Source organism: Desmodus rotundus, chromosome 10 (genome assembly GCF_022682495.2).
Source record: "Desmodus rotundus isolate HL8 chromosome 10, HLdesRot8A.1, whole genome shotgun sequence".
In the NCBI taxonomy this organism is placed as follows: Eukaryota; Metazoa; Chordata; class Mammalia; order Chiroptera; family Phyllostomidae; genus Desmodus; species Desmodus rotundus.
The window spans coordinates 103,157,153-103,179,202 of record NC_071396.1 but is presented as its reverse complement, the minus strand read 5'-3'; the positions used below and the strand labels follow the sequence as shown (position 1 = coordinate 103,179,202).

General features: G+C 47.3%; 1 protein-coding gene across 1 annotated transcript in view; it reads left to right on the top strand.

Annotated features, from left to right (window-relative positions):
• Positions 1–8,341: 8,341 nt before the first annotated feature.
• CCBE1 (collagen and calcium binding EGF domains 1) overlaps positions 8,342–22,050 on the top strand; it is a 167,774-nt gene continuing 154,065 nt past the window's right edge. Inside the window, exons 1-2 of the mRNA XM_024580441.4 lie at positions 8,342–9,598; positions 10,003–10,083. Of these exons, the coding sequence (XP_024436209.2) occupies positions 9,468–9,598; positions 10,003–10,083 (212 nt within the window). The 5' untranslated portion in view covers positions 8,342–9,467. The remainder of the gene's footprint in view (positions 9,599–10,002; positions 10,084–22,050) is intronic.

The following is a 22,050-nucleotide window of genomic DNA, read 5'->3' as shown; positions in this document are numbered from 1 at the left end:
GGCTGGGCAGGGAAGGGATTAAGCAACTGGGATTTGGAAACAGGAGATAAAAATAGAGTTGAGAGACGGACAGACGTCTGCTTCAGGCAGGGTCTCTCTGCCTCAGGCGTGACTGGCTTTTTGACCCCGACAGTTCTTTGTGGTGAGATAGCGTGGAGGGGCTGCCCAGTGCATTACAGGAGGTTGAGCAGTGACCCACTAGATCCCAGCAGCACCCACCTCCCCCAGCTGGGACAACTAAAAGGTCTCTGGCCATTGCTGGGTGACAAGTTGTCTGCCAGTTTGTAGCAGGCAGGCGGGTAGGAATGAGCAGGACAGGGACAATAGGCCAGGTGCAGAGGGTCACCAGGGTGGAGAACCCTGGGTGCTTAGCAACGGGCACAACCACAAACCATTGCATGACCACTCCCTTAAGTATTAGCCCCCGGAAGATGACATCCAGGCTTCAGCTCTGTCTCCGCTCCAGGCCCAGAGGAGCAGGGAAATTAGACAGAGTGACGCCATAGCCGACATCAGGTCCAGCTGCAGAGAGCAATGACCCCCTGGCACTGACTAATCAGTAGAGACATGATGGGGGGCATACCGGGAACGCTGAGGAATGTTCTATGGGGATTCTCCCCTGAGGCCTCCAGATAAGAGCCCTTGGTACAGGGGGCTCTGGGCTCTCTCTGTGGAGCATGCCTGTGCCTTTCCCCAGCCCCTTCTTTCCCCAGCAGGAACCCACCCCCGGCATGCCCCCACTCCCTCCACCTGAATCTTTCCCCTTCTTCTTCCTCAAGGAGCATTTTCTCTGTTCTTTATCTCTCTTTCTCCTAAGCTGTAACTTGTTTCCTGAGCTCCCTTCCTCCACGGATCACTTTTTCTACCTCTGTGACTTTCTAAATAAACTTTCTCTTGTAATTGGGGTCTTGGCTCTGAATTCTCTTAGCCAGAACTCAAGTACTGAGGTTGCTAAACCAAGGTTAACATCCGGTGTGGTTTTCTCACCACCAAGTTGAGAATCAGTGATTCTGAGGAGGACAGAGGAATGAGGAAGGCATATACTTGATACTTGGATACTTGGGAAGGATCGACTTTAGGAGGAGCAGAGTAACAGAAAGAAGATAACACAGACAAGACAATCAAGCCAGAGGACAGAAAGTGAAAGTTGGTGGGTGAAAGGGCAGAATCTGACCAAAGGAGGAATGATAGAGAAATGATTGATGAAAGACAGGAACAAACAAGAAGGCAAGCAAAAAGCAGAAACAGGAGAGAAAAGGACCCAAAAGGAATGTCGGGATGACAGGCCAAGAAGGAAGGATGCAGCCTGAGAGGGGATTGACTTTAAAGCAGGCCACTCTTGGGGTTTAATGATGGGTCCCTGACAGGAAGGGTCGGGGCCCATTAATCTATCAGGCGGTGAAGATGCAAGAGCCAAGTACATGTCAAACTGCATACACATGACTTTCAGGCTCGTTATAATTATACCACAGATCAACGCTGGAACAGACATTCGAAAGGTCTTACCTCCCTTTCCGATGCATCGTCAGGCCGCTCCTCAGTGATCAAACCAATTAAATGACATGAAAAGATACACTCAGGTCTAAACATCACTGATCAAGCAGAAAGAAGGTAAACAATTGCCCAGATAGGCCCCAAACAAAAAGCGAATCTAAACCAAGGCAGCTTATTTTATCTGGCATTCCTTGGGGCTTCTGCATTGTTGGTAAAGATTAGAACTGAAGAATGCAAACGCATGCTGGTCATAAACATCCCCTGCAGAACTAGCCAACAAACTCTGAGCGCTGGGGGTGGGGGGAGGGAGGGGGGGAGGGAGGGAGAGAGTAAGCTCAAAAATTCTGCCCGTTTTCTGGAGCAAACCTTGGTTGCCACTACTTACCCTCCTCTGTTCTTTCTGGACCTTTGAGCAGAATCAGTTTCCAGTTGGAAGGACAGTGTATGGGACTATGCTGGGCTCTGAGGTTTTCAAAACAGAAACCCACCGCCCCTCCCTCAAGAGCTTTCCTAATGTCCGAATTCCATGAGAGTTCTAGGTCTGAAAAATACTCGTATCAGCTCCAGGAATAGAGCTGGAAGCATGGTTTGCAAAAGTGTCAGAGCTCCAAGAGTTTTGGAACCTGAGGCTGCATTTCCATATAAATCAGCAGACTGGCTCTCTGAGAACAGGCCTGGTGGCTATAGTTCAGCTGTGTTGCCAAGAGAGGGGTCAGCTGATACACAAAGGTGAGAACGTATGGCCAGCTGGTTGGCACAGAACAGCTGCAGAAGGATTGTGCCTGAGCATGAACCATCCTAGATTCTCAGGGTGACTGGTTATGGTGCTGGCCCCTGGGCCCTCCCTGGTTCTCACTACATCCCTGGGCAAACTCCCTGGATGTAATCTGGCTCTTAGGAGAAAACTGCTCAGATGCTGACTTTCCCAAAGGGCAGCTTAGTGTGGTAGTGAGAGCATGAGCCCTGTGCCCCAAGAGCCCCAATTCAAACCCTGCTCAGTAAGTCATAACTCTGCACCCGAGGCAAGTTCATTAAAATCCCTACCTCAGGTTCCTCATCTGTAAAATGCAGGTAAATAATAGAGTCAGTGACAAGGGCTATAATAAGGATTAAATGAGACAATACTTTGTGCAGGTACCAAGTGCCCAATAAGTATTTGTTGTTATTTTTTTGCCAAATTCTTGGAAAATTATCATTATCCATTAAAAGTTGGTAGGAATGTGGCTTTTTTGGGTATTATATTACGAACAGGTTCCATTTCAGTTAAGAAATGTTATCCCACGTTCTATTAGAAGCTGACAACCTTTAACTGAACTCTAAGATGTTGCTGTACAGTATGGACTGCCACGTTTTCTTCAAACATAGCTGCCCTGCAGGGAGACCGTGGCCTCCTCGGGCAGGGGCCCTGCACGCTGGGGCAAACACCCCAGGCCCGACCCCACTGGAGAAACTCTGCCGAAAATAACACAGTCCCACCAATGGGTGGATTCAAAGACGGTACTTCCTCCACTCTTGAACTGACCACAGCTTTTTATTTTAATTGAATTTTGGGGGTGATGCTGGTTAATAAAGTTATATAGGTTTAAGGTGTACAATTCTATAACACATCATCTATACATTGTATTGTGTGTACCTCCCCCCGCCCCCAAGTCTTATCTCTTTCCGTCACCATTTATCCCTCCTTTTTACCCTCTCCTGCTTCCCTGCACCTCCGTCTTCCTCTGGTAATGACCATGCTGTTGTCTCTGAGGGCTTTTCCCCCTTAATTCCTTCACATTTTTCACCCAGCCTCCCTGCCCCCTCACTGGGTTTTAACTAGCCAGCTCCTGGGATACATTTAAACCATGATTTGATTTAAAATATATGAAAGTCAGACAGGCACGGTACCCAGAAGCACAGCTATTCTCCATGGGGAAGTATATACATTCTAATTTCTAGCAACTGTTATTGATTTAACTTACCCAGAGCCTGAGTCACTCCCTAACGTCTAATTAAAGCACAGTGGTAACGACCCCAATATCAATTCTGCTACTTAGTTTAGTCTGTTCTGTGACAGGGCATCTCTACTCTTGGCCATCTGTTTCACAAAGTATCTCTCATGGAAAACAGATTAGATGAGACAGCATGGATGATGCTGCATAATTGCATCCAAATTATTGGAGAAAAGCAATTAAAATACTACTACCTAATATTTATTATCTGTGATGTGACTTCATGCCTGTTCTGTATCTCATTTATTCTTTTCAACAATCCTGACTTGGAGATTGTTGATTCTATATATTTTTTATGGATAAGCCTGGTCTCAGGAAGGTTATACAATTTGGTCAGGGTCATTGAAATTTTAGGTGGTAGAGTTGGATTTCAAACTTGATTTTTAAGTCTAAAATCTTTTTACATCCCAATGCTATTTCTCTAAGTCCATTTTTTAAATGAGGGAGGTAAAGTCAACCTCATATCCCAAGGAAAAATATATTTTTAATTATAGTAAGTACCTGTGCTCTGCTGACATGGGTAATACAGTTATTCACCATAAAAGATACCTTGGCTCAGACCAGAAAACTCCTAAAGTGAACATTCTTATTACTTGTCCCTTTAGCTCAATACAATATTACAGAGCTGAGTATTTCCCAGTTCCCCATAAATATTAAATACGAACTTTTACCCTCATGGGGCTGAGGCATGCAAACAGAATCAGCTCTCCACAAGCGAAGCAGAGAAGTTGTGGTACTGGCGTGGCTACACTCAGTGGAGCCTGTTCATAAGTCCTGGGAGAATTCCAACAGCCTTTCTCCACCAGAGACTGCGCAGTGTGGGCCAGCAGCCCTACCTCTTGTTCTGGCCCCTTGTGGAGGCTGTGGGGACCGAGAGAGTTGGGGCCACCCCAGCCGCATGTCCTGAGGTCACGTCTCCATTTCTCCCAGGGAGGGCTACAGAATTGAGTGGTATTGGACCCACTTCTAGAAACCCTCACTGGTCCAGGAGACTGCCAACACCGATCGTCTCCAGCAGCCCCTCCTTTGGGAGGAGCGCCAGACACGGATGCACTATTAGAACTCCCAACAATGTGACATTCACATCCCATGAGTAATTTTTCTTGATTATGTTGAGATATTTAACCAAGTAACAAGAAAGTTTTCTTTTTTGTATTGTTCATAGATTTTTTTTTCTTTCAGCAGCCTGTATACACATGGGGCTAACTCATCTTTCAAAATTGCATTTATTTCAAAGTTCGGCAAAAAATAGTGTGATTTTGACATAAATATAGGAACCAGATTTTTCTTCCTGTCTTGGGAGAAAATTCCAGAGACCCATAGCTTCAATATACTGCAGGTTAAAACTAAGGCAGACTAAGTGCAAAGATAATACGCACGCCCCAAAAACAGGGCTTCGGAACCCTTTATCTGTACGAACACGTTTGATCGTTCTTGCCTCAAGCATTTCCTCCCGGTGGCTTGGAGACTGGCGCGCTGTAATACTTTTCAAGGCGTAACCCTGATTCTCTAAACTGACCTGGCCAAACGTCAATCAAAACTGAAACTGAAGGAAAGGTATCAAGGCAGCCTGTTTATGGTGCAGATATGATGTAGTTTGCACAACACACAATTCAGGGGGAACTCTCCCCACACTTGTCGAGTCTTGTTTCTGTAGAAGACCTCTTTACCTGACAGTAGAGAGCTGCTGTAACATTTCAGGAAGGCCTACAGGAAAAATATGTAATTTTTTTCGTGGAATGTATAGGTTTATCCATTATGGCTACCTTGAATCTTGTAACTGATCATGTAATGACCCTGAATGGACTTCTGAGAATCTGAGACCTGATTTGTGATCTGTTTTAAACACGGCACAGGACTTTCTGCTTATACAATCCTGCCAACAGACCTCAGGTTTTCAGCTTTATTTTATTGTTCAACCCTGATTTCTTCCCTTTGCCATAATTGCTTTATTCAGTCTGGCTCTATACTATATATAATATATTAAAAAATACATATACTGTAAAATAGTATGTGTTTTTGTCAGCCACTAGAAATCCTTTTAATTAGGAAAATTTAAGACAAACAAATAATAGTGAAATGATTTGTGCCCTTGATGGCTGGTGTTTTTTTTTAAGAGTAATTTATTATGATTATTTTTATTGATCTCTCTTCTCTAATACTGTGTTGATTTTCTCCAAATGAGATGCTGGAGCCACTTAAAAATGAGCAGGCAAAATCGGCGAAGGTGATACAGACACAACTGTCCAGCTTTGAAATAAATGTCACGGGTCTGGAATGCACAGCGTGTGCCTCTAATTCACAATCCTGTATTGGATATTTGAAGGTTACTAAGAGAATAGATCTTAAAAGTTCTCATCACAAGAAAAAAATTGTAACGTTGTGTGGTGATGGATGTTACTCGAGCTTATTGTAGTGATTATTTCTCTCTCTCTATAGAGTGAATCATTATGTTGTACACCTGAAACTAATAAGTTATATGTCAATGTTGCCTCAATTAAAAAAATAAATAAAAGCTAAAAAAATGAGGGGAAGAGGCCATTGTTTTATTTAGAAGGATACTCTCTGTTCTATGTCTAGCTTCTCTTCTCTTTTTTTCTTGCACTCTGGTTTGCATGCTGGCTTCTGTATTCTCTGCCAGCCTCCCATCTCTTCCCAACCCCACTTTCCCCACGCAGTCCTCAACAACACCGGGGCCACCAGCGGGTCTCACACACGGCAGGGTCTGTGCCCTCAAGCCCTTGACACAGGCCTGCAGCCCAGCACACGGTAAATTGTATAACTACGCACCCTCTGGTTTGTTTCAGGGAAGCTGACAGGTCTATGTGGAAAACATCGCGGAGAGAGGTATGCTGAAAAGAAATAATCATACAGGGCCTCCCCGAGGAGCATTTAGGTCCATATCATTAATCTTGGTAACGCTCTGTTGGGAGGGGCAGGAGGTGAGTCCACTCATCCAGTGTTTCCAAATGAGGTTGAAATCAAGGGGCCTCATGTCTTTGATTAAATTTAGTTTTAAATCTTGGCTCTCGAAATCATCTCTCTGTTTTACATCGTTACCCCTCACAGACCTAGCCTTTCCTCAGAGTAATCAGCAACCCTGGGGGGCAGCTGGAGACAGTAGCCGGGGATCTGAATATTTGCCACAAGGTCCAGACCTCTGGCTGGCTGAAGATAACATCTTGACCTAAGTTATGTTTCGGCTCCTGAGCCCTAAGGTGGAGCAACCGCCTGGCTACTTTCCCATGAGACCAGACAGAGGGACGCTGGAAAGGACCTCAGAGCTGTCCTTACGACCTGAAGAAATGATTCATCCCCTTACTTCGCCCCCAGCCAATCAGCACCCAGCAGGACCCTCTCTGTTACACTCAGCCTCATTCTGATGTGTCCCACTGGGGCCGCAGCCTGAGCAGACGCAGGCTTTGTCTTTTATAGGAGAGTTTACTTTAGCAGGGGGCTGGTATCCATACATGGCAGCCTCATCTCCTTGTGCTCAGCTTTGCTCTCCAGCCAGCCCCTCAAGCCGGACTCCTAATGTCTTGCTGTCAGGAGCTGCCAATTAGTTTAAGTTCCAGGCCTCCAGGCAAAGGTTTTCAAAAGGTCTCTGCTCCAGCTCACCTCTTCCAGAAACGCTCTGATCACCCACCCTCGGGATTGCCTCCCCGGGCAACCCTGGGCTGTTCGCTTGGCCCCAGCACCTTCTCGTTCTGATCTATGCTCAGTATAGGGGCTCACACTAAGGAGGTGGCAAAGCTGGCTCTGTCCCCAATCTTCTGCCACACAGCTGTGCATAATTACTTTTATCATTTGCAGCCTGAATTACTTTCTCTGCAAGCCTGCACATCCCCATATGTGGCTTATTAACTATTTAATGAAGCTGATAGCTAAGCTCCTACACCATTCTCTATTATTTGTGGAATTAACATCCACAACGCAACTGTAGGAAAACAAAAGGAGTAAAGAAGAGAAAAAAGATATAGCAAGGTATCAGAATAGATTTATTGGTAAGAAAATAAAAACAGGACCTGCTAGAGGACGGCCTCTTCCCTGCAAGATGAAGAATAAGCACATTTGAGGTCAATCCGAAGTGACAGAATTTCCATACGCTCTAGGGTGGGTGTATTTTTCATGTGCTCAGAGAGAAACCCGCCTCTTTGTGAAATAAACTCCAAGCTACCCAGAAAGTGCAAGTTTAAAAGCTAAAGCTGCAAAGCCTGTGCAATAATTTATGCTAACAATAACAGTGATGTCTACTGAGTGCTCAGTACACGCTCGGCACTATGAAAATGCTTTGTGTGCATCACCCCCTTTAACACTCACAAGCATTTATGAAAGAGGTGTCCCCATTTCACAGATGAGAAACTGAGTTTCAGAAAGGTTAAGTCACTTGCCCAAGTTCATGTACCTAGAGAGCCCACACCCTGGGTTTAAATCTAGGGTGGGTTCCCCCCCAACTCTGTAACCATCACTCTCAGGTTTTGCAAGCTTTAAAGGCAGAGTCTTCTGAATTACCACGTGAAAATTCATTTATTTAGGTTAGCTCCACATTTTAATATTTATGCGTTTTATGGTCTTCCAGGTCGATGTGAGATTTGCAGGGAGAAAAACACCTCACTGAACTAAGAAGTCAGACTCCTAGCTTCAAGGACTGTTTTTGAGTATATGGACAAAATCATAAATGTGAAAAAAAAACCCTTTGGAAAATATAGATGCATTCTGTAGAGGAACGAGGATGCCATTGCTATTAAAAATGTCAAGGTGTATGGCATACGTATGGTAATTCTCCGTGGATCACAATATTTTGAATGAAAACACCTGTGTACCTAACCAGTTAGCACACCGGTAACTTGTGAACCTTTCATCTCGACGTCCTGGAAGGTTCAGAGCCCGCGCTTGTTAGAGGTTAGGCATCGCAGCCTCGTGCTCTTCCAGCTCTCTCGGGGCCGCGGCCACTTGCTTGGCTCTGCGGGGCACGTTTAAGTCGTGGGTTTCTCTTTATCAGGCACGGGAACTCCCCACGTGCGATAAAGTGTTAAGATGCAGACCTATACGATTAACAGCTGAGTCCCCACCAAAGGAGCTAATTGACTTCCCCAGCCTGTTTTTCAGGCTACCCCTAACGCCCCGTGTTAACGGGGGCGGGGACATGGGGACTTCACCCCCTCACCTGATCCTCCAGGAGTTTCCAGCTCTCACGTACGTGCGTGGCATTCAAACAGCATTAAAGCAGCTCAGGGCAAGAGGATTTAAAAGCCCCAGAAAGAGGCCTTAGGAGCTCATTACTTATCTCAATCTCAGTTAGGAAGGAGCCACCGGAGGACTTCTTCTAAGAGATTTTAACGACTGGCTGGAGGTCATGCTGTCTCAGGTTTGAAAGGCAGTTTGGGGGAGCCGCTGCAGCCTCTCCACGTCTCCTTCCTCCGTTCGGAGAAAACTGGGTGGCAGGAAAACTCGGGGCAAGCGCTCGAGGCGAGGAAGCTAACGTCCTGACTCTGGTCATTAGAAATCAACTGACAACAGGAAGGAAGCGTATTAACCCCTCTGCCCCCCCCTTTTCCCCCGGGGAAAAGCGGCTCCTCCTCCTCTTGGTCGGGCGACCCTGATGTAAAATGCGAGCAGCCGCCCGCTCTCTGCACCCTGCCCTCCTCTCGCAGCCCAGGAAGAGGCGAGAAGGAGGGCGCTGCCCAAAGCTGAGTAGAGCGAGTCCGCCAATTCGGCGCGCCAGTCCTGGGCGACACGACCTGGTCTGCGACCCTCGCGCCAGCCGGGCCTCCGTGAGCCGCGTTCACCTGCCGGTCTACCGAGTTTGCCCTCTGCACCCCAGTTTCTACCTTGGCGCCCCCAGCCTCGCGCAGGTGGCGCAAGAGCCCCTGCCCTCTAGCACCCCCTGCCGGGGAGAGGGGGGCTGCGGCGGCCGCGGAGGAGCAGGGTGCAGGGCGGGGAGAGGGCTGCGGCGCCGGGAGGAAGCCGGGAGCGTCCCTGATGGTGCCGCCGCCTCTGAGCCGGGGAGGAGCGGCGAGGCGGCAGCTGGCCAAGAGCCTGGGTCCGCTGCTGCTGCTCCTGGCTCTGGGACACACGTGGAGCTACCGCGAGGAGCCCGAGAACAGTGACAGGTAAGCGCTGCCAGCTCCTGCTCGGTGCGCGCCGGGCTGTCGGGGTGCAGACGGTGTCCCCCACCTCCGCAGCGATCCGCGCACCTTAGCTCCGTCATCCATCCGCTGGGCGCTCAACTGTCCCGGGTAACACTAAACTCTGCCCCCGAATGACAACCTCCGCGCCCTCAGCCTGGGCTTCCCCCACCCGTGACGCCCTGCCCCGCGTTCCTGCTACTCTCCTGTGCTCCGCTTCTTCAGCTCCTGTTGCCCCGGGCTGGGTTCCCTTGGCTGGACCCCGGAGTTCGCTGGGCGTCCGCGCTCCGGGCTCAGAGCCTGCCCTGCGCTCCGGGACGCGGATCCCCCAGCGCGCACTGGCCTACGCTCCCACGCGGAGAACCAACGACTTTGCCTCTTTTTCGTAGAGAAGTCTGCTCAGAAAACAAAATCACCACGACCAAATACCCGTGTCTGAAGGCTTCGGGCGAGCTCACCACGTGTTTCAGGTAAGCCTCGGAGTCGCCTGACTGGTGGGAGGGCGGCGCTGCAAAGGACGGGTGTGGGGGGCCAATGTGGTGCTGGGGCGCTCTGGATGAGCTCTCGGTGGTGTAAACGTTTGTATGTGATGTCTGGGCCAGGGCGACAACGGGCACCCTCGAGCCTGCCCCTAGAGCTTGCTTCCTAAGATCCCGAGGCTGTTTACTGGTCTGTGGAATACTTGCTTGGAGGGAATGGAGAGGAAAAGATGGGAAGCTTATAAGGAAAAGTGGATTGAACTGTGGGTGTAAACAGTAAGGCAGAGACGATTGGCTGCGTTTGCGTTTTGTTTTGAAAACACAACGCCAACAAGTAAATCCCTGGCCCTCGGCGGTCTTGTGACCTTCTGTGGGGACAGAGTGTAATACTGCCCCCGCCCTCCCTGGGCAAAGCGATGGGGGAAGGATTGCAGGCGGTCGATACGGGTTTGTTGAGCGAAAAGAAGAAAACGTCGAGATCGTTGAGCCACGAGAAGAGGGAGAGCCTTCTGAAAATATGGCCCGCAGATCACCTACGTGCTTGTTAAAACTCAGCCGGTAAAGAGCTGGGGAGCCTGTAGTTCGGAAAATGCTCCCCAGGTGGTTTTACTCTCAAGAAAAGGAGGGAGGCACTGTTCGCTGCTCACAGCTGTTTGGAGGTGAGGGTTGATGTGTTTTTCACCATGGAAGTCTTGGCTTCTGTTCCCCACTCTCGCTGGAGGGAGCAGGCACGCACCCCTACCCGTTTATGAGTTGCCTGCTTTTTAAAGGGGTTGTGGGAAGGTACTGGGATCCCACACCCACACCGGACTCCCATCTCTGTCTTTGGGAGCCATATACTGTTTGGGGTGCCAAGACAAGCATTGGGTTGTTCTAGGTAACGCTGCAACCCCCAGGAGTGAACTTAATAGGCAGTCTTGCTATTTATAATGTAGTAGTGCATAAATCAACCACAGTGTTTTCAGCTGCAAGAAACGTGACTGCATGTGACTGCAGGTGTAAGGGGTTCAGGGCTACTCAATTCAGTGGTACGGAGACACCATCAGTACATCACTACCACGCTTTAAAATCTGTCCTCGGCAATGGACTGATGACGACCTTTGAGGTGAATCAACAGGTCACTTCTTGGGAAGGGCTGCCTTTTCTAGGACGTGGGTGGTAAACACCAAACAATATGTGTGGGTTAGAGAAGGAGGAGGGAGGTGTGTTCAGTTGAGGTTCAGTGGAAGAGGTTACCTGGGTAAGCAAAGTCACGCAGCCAGTGAGGTGGCCTGGTGGTGCTGGCACCAGAACTGCTCGCCTGGGTCCAGCCCTGTGTGTCATCCCCACGGCCACAGTGTTTCTTCAGATGCATTGGTTCCCTCCCCCACCCCACCCCACCCAAAGCCTCTAGCTTAATGGGGACAGTGTCCCTGAGATGGTTTGCTCATTCGTTCTGTCCCTGAAGGCCAGACTGCACGTAAATCACGGACAGTTACGCAATGCATGTCCAATTTCCAGGAACTGGGGTGCCTGAGGAGCGCTCTAAGCTGGCTTCCTTTGTTAGGCTGTCACCAGCCCCCCCACCCCGCCCCCAGATTTCTCAAACAGGGTTTCCTTCACACCTAGACCCTCAACGAGAGACACTGGCAGTGCTTAATGTGCTTTCATTAAGAGGAATGGGAGAGGCTATTTCTAGTTGGAGAAAGTGGTCCCTGTGAATATTAAGTTATTTGGGTTTAAGTTACTTCCTTTATATGGGAGTCGAGAGCTCTGTGTGGTCATTGGCTTTACAGCCATAATGTAGTGATTTTTTTTTTTTTTTTTTGCATTCTCTTTCCTTCATTTGCCATTTTAGGTTTTTTCAAAACAGTTATAGATGACAGAAAGTACTCAAGTCTAAACTCTTTGGTTAGAAATGCATGCACCCATGCAACCTCCGCTCAGGGACAACTCGGAGCATTTCCGAGAAGCCTCGCTCGTGCTGGTGAAGGAGTACACCCCACTAAAAGTTAGTAATTTCTTAGACAGAGTTGGTTGGCAGTTGCTGCCCCCCATTTTCTTTGTGAACCCTAAGAATGGAATACTGTGTCCCTTGGTTTGTGAATTCCGATTGTCCTGACCCTGTAGACATCTTGCTAGTTAGACTGTGGTCTGGAAACCAGCCACATGGGCATCGTTTGTAAGCTGGTTAGAGTCCTAGTCCTCTTGACCCAGCTAATGAGAGGTGCATTAAAGCTGGGGGCAGGGGGAGCATCTGCTGTAGAAAACAGGGTCCCCAACCCGGGTCATGGTGCAAACCCATTTGGACAAGCCCTCGGAGGCAGAGGCCTCTACAGGTGGACGAGTAGTTAGCCCTTCTACCACATTCACCTTAAACCAGGCTGAGAACAGGCCTTCTGGGAAACAGACTGTCCAACTCTTACATGACCCCTAGTTAAGCTGTCAGTACTGCACCAGAGCTCTACTGCTCGGCGAGTGCGATCTGGTTCTGTGGAGGCCACTCTTTACCAGATGTCTCGGTGGGCAACTTTAGCACAAGAGAAAGGGCTCCAGAAGTCACTTCTGAACTTGTAAGTGATTTTTAAACGACTTAAAATCATTATTGATATAGAGGATGGATTTAATACTAAGATGGCTATGGTAGTGTAATAAATCTGCCTTCCTACCTGAAAGGGTATGGAGATGAAAAGATGGGCTGAGCATAACCATTGTTCTCCCCCCTGCCACGCACCCTTGTACATTTCTGCATGGCTTCACCTAAGCAGCCCCTCTCCACGTCGGCCTTGTGTAACGTGGCACGTAATGACCCTTTGAGGACTGTATCCAGCACTGTTCTGTGCACTTCAATACATATGTTATCTCTAATGCTCAAAGCCACACTGCAGCATTTGTATTCTCGGTTCTATAGAGGAGGGAACCCAGGCTCGGAGGGATTAAGTAAACCTGCTCAGGGTCACAGCATTAATATGTGTGAGAGCCACGGTTCATTCAAAGCCAGGTTTGTCCAACTTCAAGGCCTGGGCCCTTCCCTCATCCCAGAGGTGTCCACAGGTGGGGCTGAACTTTCCAGATCCTGGGGTCTAAGTAAGGAAGAGGACTCTCAGTTCCGATGACTATACATTCAAAAGACAGTTTAACAGAAAACTCCCAGCATCCACCATGGTCATAGTGGTTTTTCTGAATTACCCTTGCCCTTAAGATCTGTCTTAAACAGTTGACTTTATAGTGTCATGGTATACATATAATCGGTTTGTACATGTATAGCTTTCCTGCTTTGCAGGATTTTCTCTTAATCACAGGGTCTGTTTCTAGAGACCTCTCTCTCCCCATGTGCATGGTGCCAATACCCCACATTTAATAAATGTGTGGAATGAGTGGCAATGACTGCTAGATCGGGATCCATATTTATTCAGCGTTCCAACCTGACATAGGGCATGCACTTTTCCAGTTAAGATTTCAGCAGTGGTGTGTGATTTATCTAACTGGATTTATTATAGCAAACCAAGCATATGAACTTACCTGGCATTACTCCTTTTGTGGCTATTAAAGCTTTTCCTACAAGATGATTTTCCTCCCCCGTCCCCCAAACCATATAGTTTGAATGAAAGGTTTGTGTTTACTTTACCTTTATTATATCTCATATCGATAAAATGAGATGTTAAAAGCTTTTCAAAAATAGGAAAAAGGAATACATATGTTATATGTAGGAAATGTTAATAAAATCCAATTTTTACTAAGTGAGTCTGTCTAATAAACACCCTAGTTAACTTTTGGTTTATTGAACATCTATTATGAGCTTCAAACAGTCCTAGAAAATGAGCCACAGTCTCTGGTCCCAGTTTACAGACTTGAATCTTAGACCAAGGCCTTTGAAACTGTAACCAACACACAATGGCATGTGACTGAGGTCAAAGTCAGAGTTTATACTACACTATCAGTGATGGGGACAAGATTCAGGCAGCTCGGAATGAGTAGGAAGCACTGTTTTCTAGCGTGGCTCTTTAACACAGAACGTGCTCAGGGTTTGTCTGAGTTGCATTAGCTACAGTTTTCAGCCTTGCGGTTTGTGGATCTATAAGTGGAAGCCCCCAGCTGCCCCTCAGCTGGGTTTGTCCAGGCACAGCCATCTTACCAGGTGCTGCTCTTGCTCAGGGTCATGTTTCCAGGGGAAGTAATGACACAGGGATGCAGAACCGACTTTTCTTCGAGATAACACAACAATGTTGTCAAATCCTATTAAAACTTGGAAGTTAATGTATTTCTGCAAATGTGTTTACTTGGAACTTGGAAAACAAGGAGGTCACTTAGAATAGCATCACCAGATCGAGAGCATTGGACTGTAGCTAAGCCCACACTAGGGGAAAGACTGGGGAACACACTGTCTGGCAGGTCAGAGTTCCTGCAGAGGGCTTCAATAACGTCAAACATGCACAATGAGAGAAACTCCAGAGTTTGAATGCCAGCTGTACTACTTGTGTGGTGACCTGGAACAGTTTCTTAATCTCTGTGCTTTAGTTTCCTCCTTTGTGAAGTGGGGACTACATTAGTACTAGAGTTGTAGGGTTGTTGTGAAGATGAAGTGAGTCAATGTGTGTAGGAAGCGCTCAATGACTATTACCTCCCCTGATCACCACTGCATCTTCTGTGTCTGGCATGGTGAGTGTGCACGGTGGATGCTCCACGGTCACTTTGTGAGTTTGGGGCTTTACAGTTGACATTTTTGAAAGTGCAAATTCAGACCGCAGCCACAAATCCTGAGGGTGTTTACATACCAGTCACCCATCAGTTGTTTCTCATTGCAGCCTTTCCAAATGGGGGGCAGCCCCGATTGGAGAAATGACCAGGAACATACATTTGCTTCCCACCTTCTACCTGACTAGTCAAGGTACCCTACACGTGTGACCTCAAGGTCAGGTAAAGGCATCATTACCCCATTTCAGAGGATCTTACAGGTTGACTCCTTGCCTAGGGTCATGAAGGAGGCTTCCTGGCAGAGACAGGTCTAGAAATCAGATCCTTAGGTCCTCAGCCCAGTTGTGGTCTCTCCTCTCTCCGCTGCCTCCGTCTCGTGGCGCACATAGCTTAGGACGGACATGGAGTGTAGCTCTGAGTAATTGTTGGCTCATTTTAGGGCACGTGGCACCCCTTTCAGAAAGCATTTGTATCTGAACCATCTATACCCTAATGTTAAGGAGGGAGTGGAAATGAACGTGTGAAGAGAGTGGGGGGTGGGTGGAGGTGGCTTTGTGTAGACCTGCCTACAGCACAGGAATGTTGGGGGCAGCCTCTGTCTCCATGCTGGCCCTGTCTCCCATTGGGCAGTCAGCCCTCTGAGGGCCTGAATCATCTGTCCCTCCATCCATGACTGTATCCCTAGAAGTTAGACCTGTGCCCGGACAGTCCTGTACACACATTGTCGAAGGTCAAGGGAATGAACGCATGAACATTACACGCAAACAATATTTGACTTCAGTCTCTCAGGCCTTGCCAGAACCGTTGCTATCCTAGTAGGCCTCCTTTTCTAGCTGGGACACAGGGAGGCTGTTTTAGACGTCAGACTGCCTGCGCCCCCGTGAGACACTGCTATGGTTTGCACTGGTTCCCAGTTTGACCCACTGTACTTGAACTGCTGATGTGGCACAGGGCTGATTCCAGCAGCTCTGGCGAGCTCCATGAACTCACTCTTCAAAGAACACCTGAAGAGGGTGTGGGCACTCCTGCCCACGTGACAACTGCACTGTAGACCTCTGGCTCTGATGGGAAGGATGAGAGCTTGAAAGGGGATTCCGCTGCCTCCCACACCCTCTTATTTTTTAAGCTGAAGAACAGGTGTCAGGAGGGAAGGCAGAGGGCACGGGCCAAGGCGAGCCTCCGTATCACTTTTCACTCATTCTTGGAGAGACAACACAGTGTTAGGAAAGAGCCAACCATTGAACTAGCCACAAAGGGCCGTGCTTTCACTGGTGTCTCCCTTGAGACCGGGTCCAGTGGCTCTTCTCATTGTCCCTGAAGTAGCTGATGCCTGACTTCCTACGTTAACTTCATTTCATCTTTTCTAAGTGAAGCTGGGGAGGGTGCACCCGGAAAAAGCAAATGCGCTCTTTCTTTGTACTAGAAGACTCTATCTTCTTAGGAGAAAGCTTGCATTTCAATCAGTAGTTTCCGTGTCAGTGCGTTCAGCTTCCGAAACCACCGACCCCGCTGCTCAGCAGGACCCTCGCTTTTGTGTGCGAGAGGGTTTGCCTGCTGGGAGAGGAGGGGGCATTGGGAGAACAAAGGTCTCCATTCTGGTTCAGTTTATTGCTTTTGTTGGGGGGGATGAAAAAGTAAACAGCCGTAACATCTGCAGGTTCTCTTTGCCAAGCTAAGTTACTCCTTTTCCATGAAGCCGGTTACCAGTTTTCAAGTTTTACCAACAAATTTCATTCACTTATTCAACAAATACTTGGGAGCTTGCTTCATGAGCTGAGCACAGTTTCTATGTACTTGGAATATATCTCTGAGTAGAGCAGATAAAAGAAACAAAACAAACCTTCCTTATTATGGGATTTATGGACTTTAATTCATCTTTCAATAAAGGAATTTTGAGTGAAAGATGACCTGTGGTACATTTTAAAGAAAGTTGTTTTTGGAACACATCTGATTAATGTCACATTTTGGGGACTAGGAGCTTGAAACGTCCTGTGGCCCAGCTGAATCCTTTCAGTCAAAGAAACCCCACAGGTCCAAACAGGGACACGAGAACCCAGGGATGGTGGGAACCAAAGACTTTTTTTCTAAAGAGGTGTGAGCAAGAAGTTTCTCCATGTGCAACAAGTTTCTCCCAGGCATTATTGGAAGGTGGAAGCATTACCGAGAGGTGGCAGGTTCTCTGGCCACGTGCCATGACAGGTGGACAGTGGCATCAGAGTTGGCCCACTCAGGACAAATACCTTGGCCAGTTCACCTTGTATTTTCCAACAGTAATGTTAAGCAAAGTGGGTGCCCCTCCAGCATTCCCTGCTTCTCCTAATAATCCCTTATCGATGATTCGTCATAAATGGATCAGGACCTTCTGGACAACTTCTGTTTCCATCCTGAAACACTTGTAGGAGGCAGAGTGGTGTTATGTCTACATAATAATCCCCATCAAGCAAAGGTAGTGCTTTATCTTCTTTCCAGCTTCAAGGTGTGGTCCACGCAAGTGCGTAACAGGTGTGAGAAAGCTTGGCTGGGTCTCTGCGTTGCCTCCTTGTTCTGGGTGGTAGAACATGAACTAAATCGCCTTTCTGTGTCCTTTATGATCTCAGAAACTTGAACCACGTCCATTCTCAGTCAGCATGTGCATTCTCAGCCTTTCCCTGTTAGCTTCTCCTGTGGGGTACTTTGTTTATCCCTGCTCAGGTGAAGTCCCCCATCTTTAGTCCTCTGGGAATGGCCAGGGCCAATGTCAGCCTGGACTGTGGGCCCTCTACACTCAGATCTGGCCCTGGGAGTTTGGTGAGAGAGCAGGAACTGGTGAAGTCGGTCCCATGGCATGTTTTTATACAACCTGTCATCTATGAATGCTTTTCACATTTTTAAAGGGTTGTAAAAGAAAAGTCTATGCAACAGAGACCTTATTTGGCCCCCAAAGCCTCAGCTATTTACTGTCTGGCCCTTTGCCAGCTTCTGCAGAGCCAGCTGAGTACAAAGACCAGGGGTGGGTTTCTTCGTCTGTAGGTAACCTCGTCCACAGTTGTGAGTCCTCAAAGAGGTGACTTTGGGGCCACTGAGTTGGCTTCCTCTTTGGGTCCTTTGCCTTTGTATCACCTCATTTTACTGTATTTGGATCTTCTGGCCTGAGTGAGTGTCTTTGATGGTGACTTTGTCTGAATCTCCAGGAATCAATTAGAGTTCTTGTTGAGCTGGAGCTTTTTCGAGCCATCACCCCTCAGTGACACTGTAAATGAACATAACTTGTCAGGACAGTAAGCTGGCTTTCCTCGCAGGTAGTCAAGTGCCAACGCACTGCCGCTTGTCTGCATCCCCACCCCAGCCTTCTTTCCCACTGAGCCAAGACAATCCCTTGGATTGTCTTGGCTGACCCCCACCCCCGCCTCCCAATTTCGTCCTCCTGAACTTGCACATGAACATGCTCCGATGACTCCAAGCCACCTCTCCATAAATGTCATGTGAGTTTTGAATTTCTACAGGGGAAAAACTTCACATTCAAAAATCAAATGATAATACATGTTTTATTTCAAGAAAATCAAAGTCATTTTCAGTGAAGGTATTGTAAATCGGAGTTACAATGTTATATTTTTCCTTGTGTGGCTAAAAAGTGTTATACCATTACACAGTTGCACTGTGTACAATACAGGGTGGGGCAAAGTAGGATCACAGCTGCGAGTATGTGAATCAGTGTATTCTTGTTATTAATTGTATTTTCCATATGAACAACAGTAAACCTACTTTTGTCCCACCCTGTATATCAGTCATTACACTTGAATTTAAACTCTCAACTGCCTTTTCACAATGCCAACATTTTTTTTGGTGTTTCAAAAAAACATTGAAATTAAAAAATTTTGGGGGGGTGACATTGGTTAATACAGCTATATAGGTTTTAAGTGTACAATTCCGTAATGCATCATCTGTATATTGTATCATGGGTTTATCACATAATGTCAATTCTTTTCTCCCATAAAAGATCCAGGAGAGTCCTAAATACTGAAACCTTCTGACACCGAGAATGGGGAAAGGTGAGGAGAAGAAGGAAGGAGAGCTATTTAAAAGAAATATTCTAAGGGGAGAGAAGCAAAGTCTGCTAATGGTATTTTGGAGAAGGGAAAGGAAGAAGAATGTTAGACTACTTGTCATATGGGGAAGATTAATATGTTGTAGGGCATAGCAAAGAGGAAAAATATGGGTATAAAAATTTGATAATACATTGTTTTCTAAGTATCTTCATATTAAATAACAAATAGGATATTTTATACAATAGTTAGCTTTAAATGTTCTTATGCTGATGTTGAAATTAAGTGAAAGTATCTTTTGACAGAATTCTCAGCATTTGGCCCCAAGAGAAATAGGAGCAGTGTATGAAATTGGTTGTAATGTTTTGTTTTTAAGATTTTATTTTTAGAGAGAGGGGAAGGGAGGGAGAAAGAGAGAGGGAGAAACATCAATGTGTGGCTGCTTCTGGTGCGCCCCCTACCAGGGACCTGGCCTTGCAACCCAGGCATGTGCCCTGACTGGGAATCGAACCGGTGACCCTTTGGTTCACAGGCCAGTACTCAATCCACTGAGCCACACCAGCCAGGGCTGCTTGTAATGTTTTGAAGCAAAAATTATAACCTTTTTATGTTCTTTGAAGCAAAAATTATAACCTTTTTATGTTCTTATAAAAATGTATTTTAAAATAAAGAAAAATAATATGATGGTAAAAAAATTGATAATAAGGAAGAAAGCATCCTATGAATATGAAGTTATTCCAAAACGTTTGTCATATGGGAGCTTCTGACCTTGTTAACAGCCATTTTTATTGATTCAGCTGAATGGAGCTTAAAAGGAAGGCAGACTAAGCTATAGAGATTGACAGACTGAAAAGCCATCTTTTAACCCCTTGCGTGCATGTGTTCACTACTTCTCGGAAGGCGGGACGTCCAAACGCCAATGCAGAGACAGGGCACAGCTTTGCCTCCAGCAGGTATCACAAAAGACTTCCAGTAGCCAAAAACAGAAAAATGTCAGGTACTTTCATCGTCGATGAGTCCCCGGTTGCCCTATGTGAGCGGGCACGCCCTGCAGAAACAGGTCTAGCTTCGCCCAAGTCCTTACCCAGGGTCTCTGTGCGGGTGTGTGGCCGAGTGGGTGGCCGAGTGGGTGTTCGAAGCCAGACAGCCCGGCTCCAGAGCCCATATTCTTCTTAACCACTGGGCTCTTCTGAAAGGCTGGACAGTTGTGGTTGCCTTGCCAGCCACGGGTCTAAAGGAGGCATTTAGAAGTGGGAGGAAGGACTGCTAGAAACAGGGAGGGCAGCCCCACTGGTAATGACTGGTGAAGATGTAAGTCGAACAAGTTATCAAAAGTACACACAAGACCCCTCCCTCTCCACTCCGTATTAGTTTGACCAGGCTATCTAAACAAACTACCATAGACTTGGGGGGTTAACCACCAACAACTTATTTTCTCACAGTTCTGGAGGCTAGAAGTCTGAGACCGAGGTGCTGACGGGATCTATCCCTTGAAAGGGTTTCTCCTTGGCTTACGGGTGGCTGTCTTCTTCCCGTATCTTCCCGTGGCCTCTCCCGTCCTTGTCTGCGTCCTAATGTATGCCTCTTATAAGGATACCACCTCGTTGGGGCTCGTTGCATTAGGGCCCACTCTAATGGCTTCATTGGAACTCAGTGACCCCTTTATAAGGCCCTATCTCTAAAATCACTCTCATTCTGAAGTACTGGAGTTAGGACTTCGACATAAGAACGCTGGAAGAACAATTCAGCCTGTAACATGCCCCCTAAAAAAAAAAAAAAACACACAAAACCCAGCACACACTGGGGCCGTGTAATAAAGGGGACATTTGTCATACACGCTATCATCCCCCTGGTACTTCTGTCCACCCTGGTGCTCCTGAGCCAGCCAATGAAATTAAAGTACCTTCCACAATCCCAGTGATGAAAGAAAGGGATTGAGTTGTACCTAAAAAAGCATAAACCATAACATTCCTGCTACTGACTTCCGTGGAACCCCTCTCTCCAGGATGGTGCCTGATGGTGGCGCCTCACAGATGTCACACTGGAATTGCCAACACTCGGGCTCTGCTCCAGGTCTACCGAATGACAGTCTGCATTTTAACAAGGTTCTGGGACAGTTCCACCGCATTGTCCGGACGACCATCGCTGCATCATTCCAGGGCTTGCTCATTCTCACTTGGCTGTTCTTTGCTTCCTGTTTACAAAGCTGAAGGCAGTGATTCGCAGCCTGGACCGTGCATTGGAATCACCTGATGAACCTTAAAAAAAGGCAGCCCAGTGTTCAGGTAGACCACACCAGACACATGAGAAAATCTGGAGGTGTGTGCTGGTCACCAGGGGTTTTGAAAGCTCCTGGCGTGATTCCGGTAGGCAGCCAAGGATGAAAACCTTGCAGCAGAAAGGGGTACGCAGCCTGGTTCTTCCTTCTGTGGCCACTAAGCCTGTGTCCTACTTTGTTTCACAATTGCTCCTGGTCCATGCCCCTCGACGGGGAAGTGCACAGCTAAAGCCTGTGTTGGGGGACGGCGGGAGCCTGGTGTCTCCTGTCCCTCATCTGCTAGGTTCCAATTCTTTTTCTGTGGGAACCTCCTTTCCACTCCTGGTGAGGGATGGTGAGGGGACTGTCAGGGGAACAATGGAGTGGCTGAGGTGGATCTCACTCACAAGGTGAAGAGTTCCCAGTTCTGGAAGCGGATCAGGTCTAAGTCCCGTGGTGCAAATCCCGTCACTTTTCATTTCCCATTGCAGGCTCTCAGCTTGGTGTCTCTAGCTACTTAGTGACCTTAAGTGCGTTTAAAAAAATATTTTTGCTTTGTTGCTGCGCTGCATGAACCTTCTCTCAAGATATAAACATGGCTCAGCATATTATAAATGAAAGCTTCCCACTGTCAGGCTGTGTTTTTCTTTCCTTGCAAGCATCAAACACAAACACATTTTTTCCCACATAGTGTGATAGAAAACCTATGTGCTGGCTCCAGAGTCTCTTCCCATCCGGTTTTGTTTCTCTTCAACTCTTGAGCCTTCCCCTGTGCTAACTGAAAGACCTCCTCAGACCCCAGCAAATGCAAGGCTTTTTATAGACTTGCATTAACTTTATGCAGCATAAGACACAGCTCTCTGTGGTCCAACTGTATAGTTAGCATCCCGACCCTATACTTACCGTATGGTGTTAAACCAGGCAGTCCCAAACATATGTCTAAGGTGGCATATAGTTACATAGAACTGCATCTTTTGGGTGTAATAACAGCAATTATGCTGATTA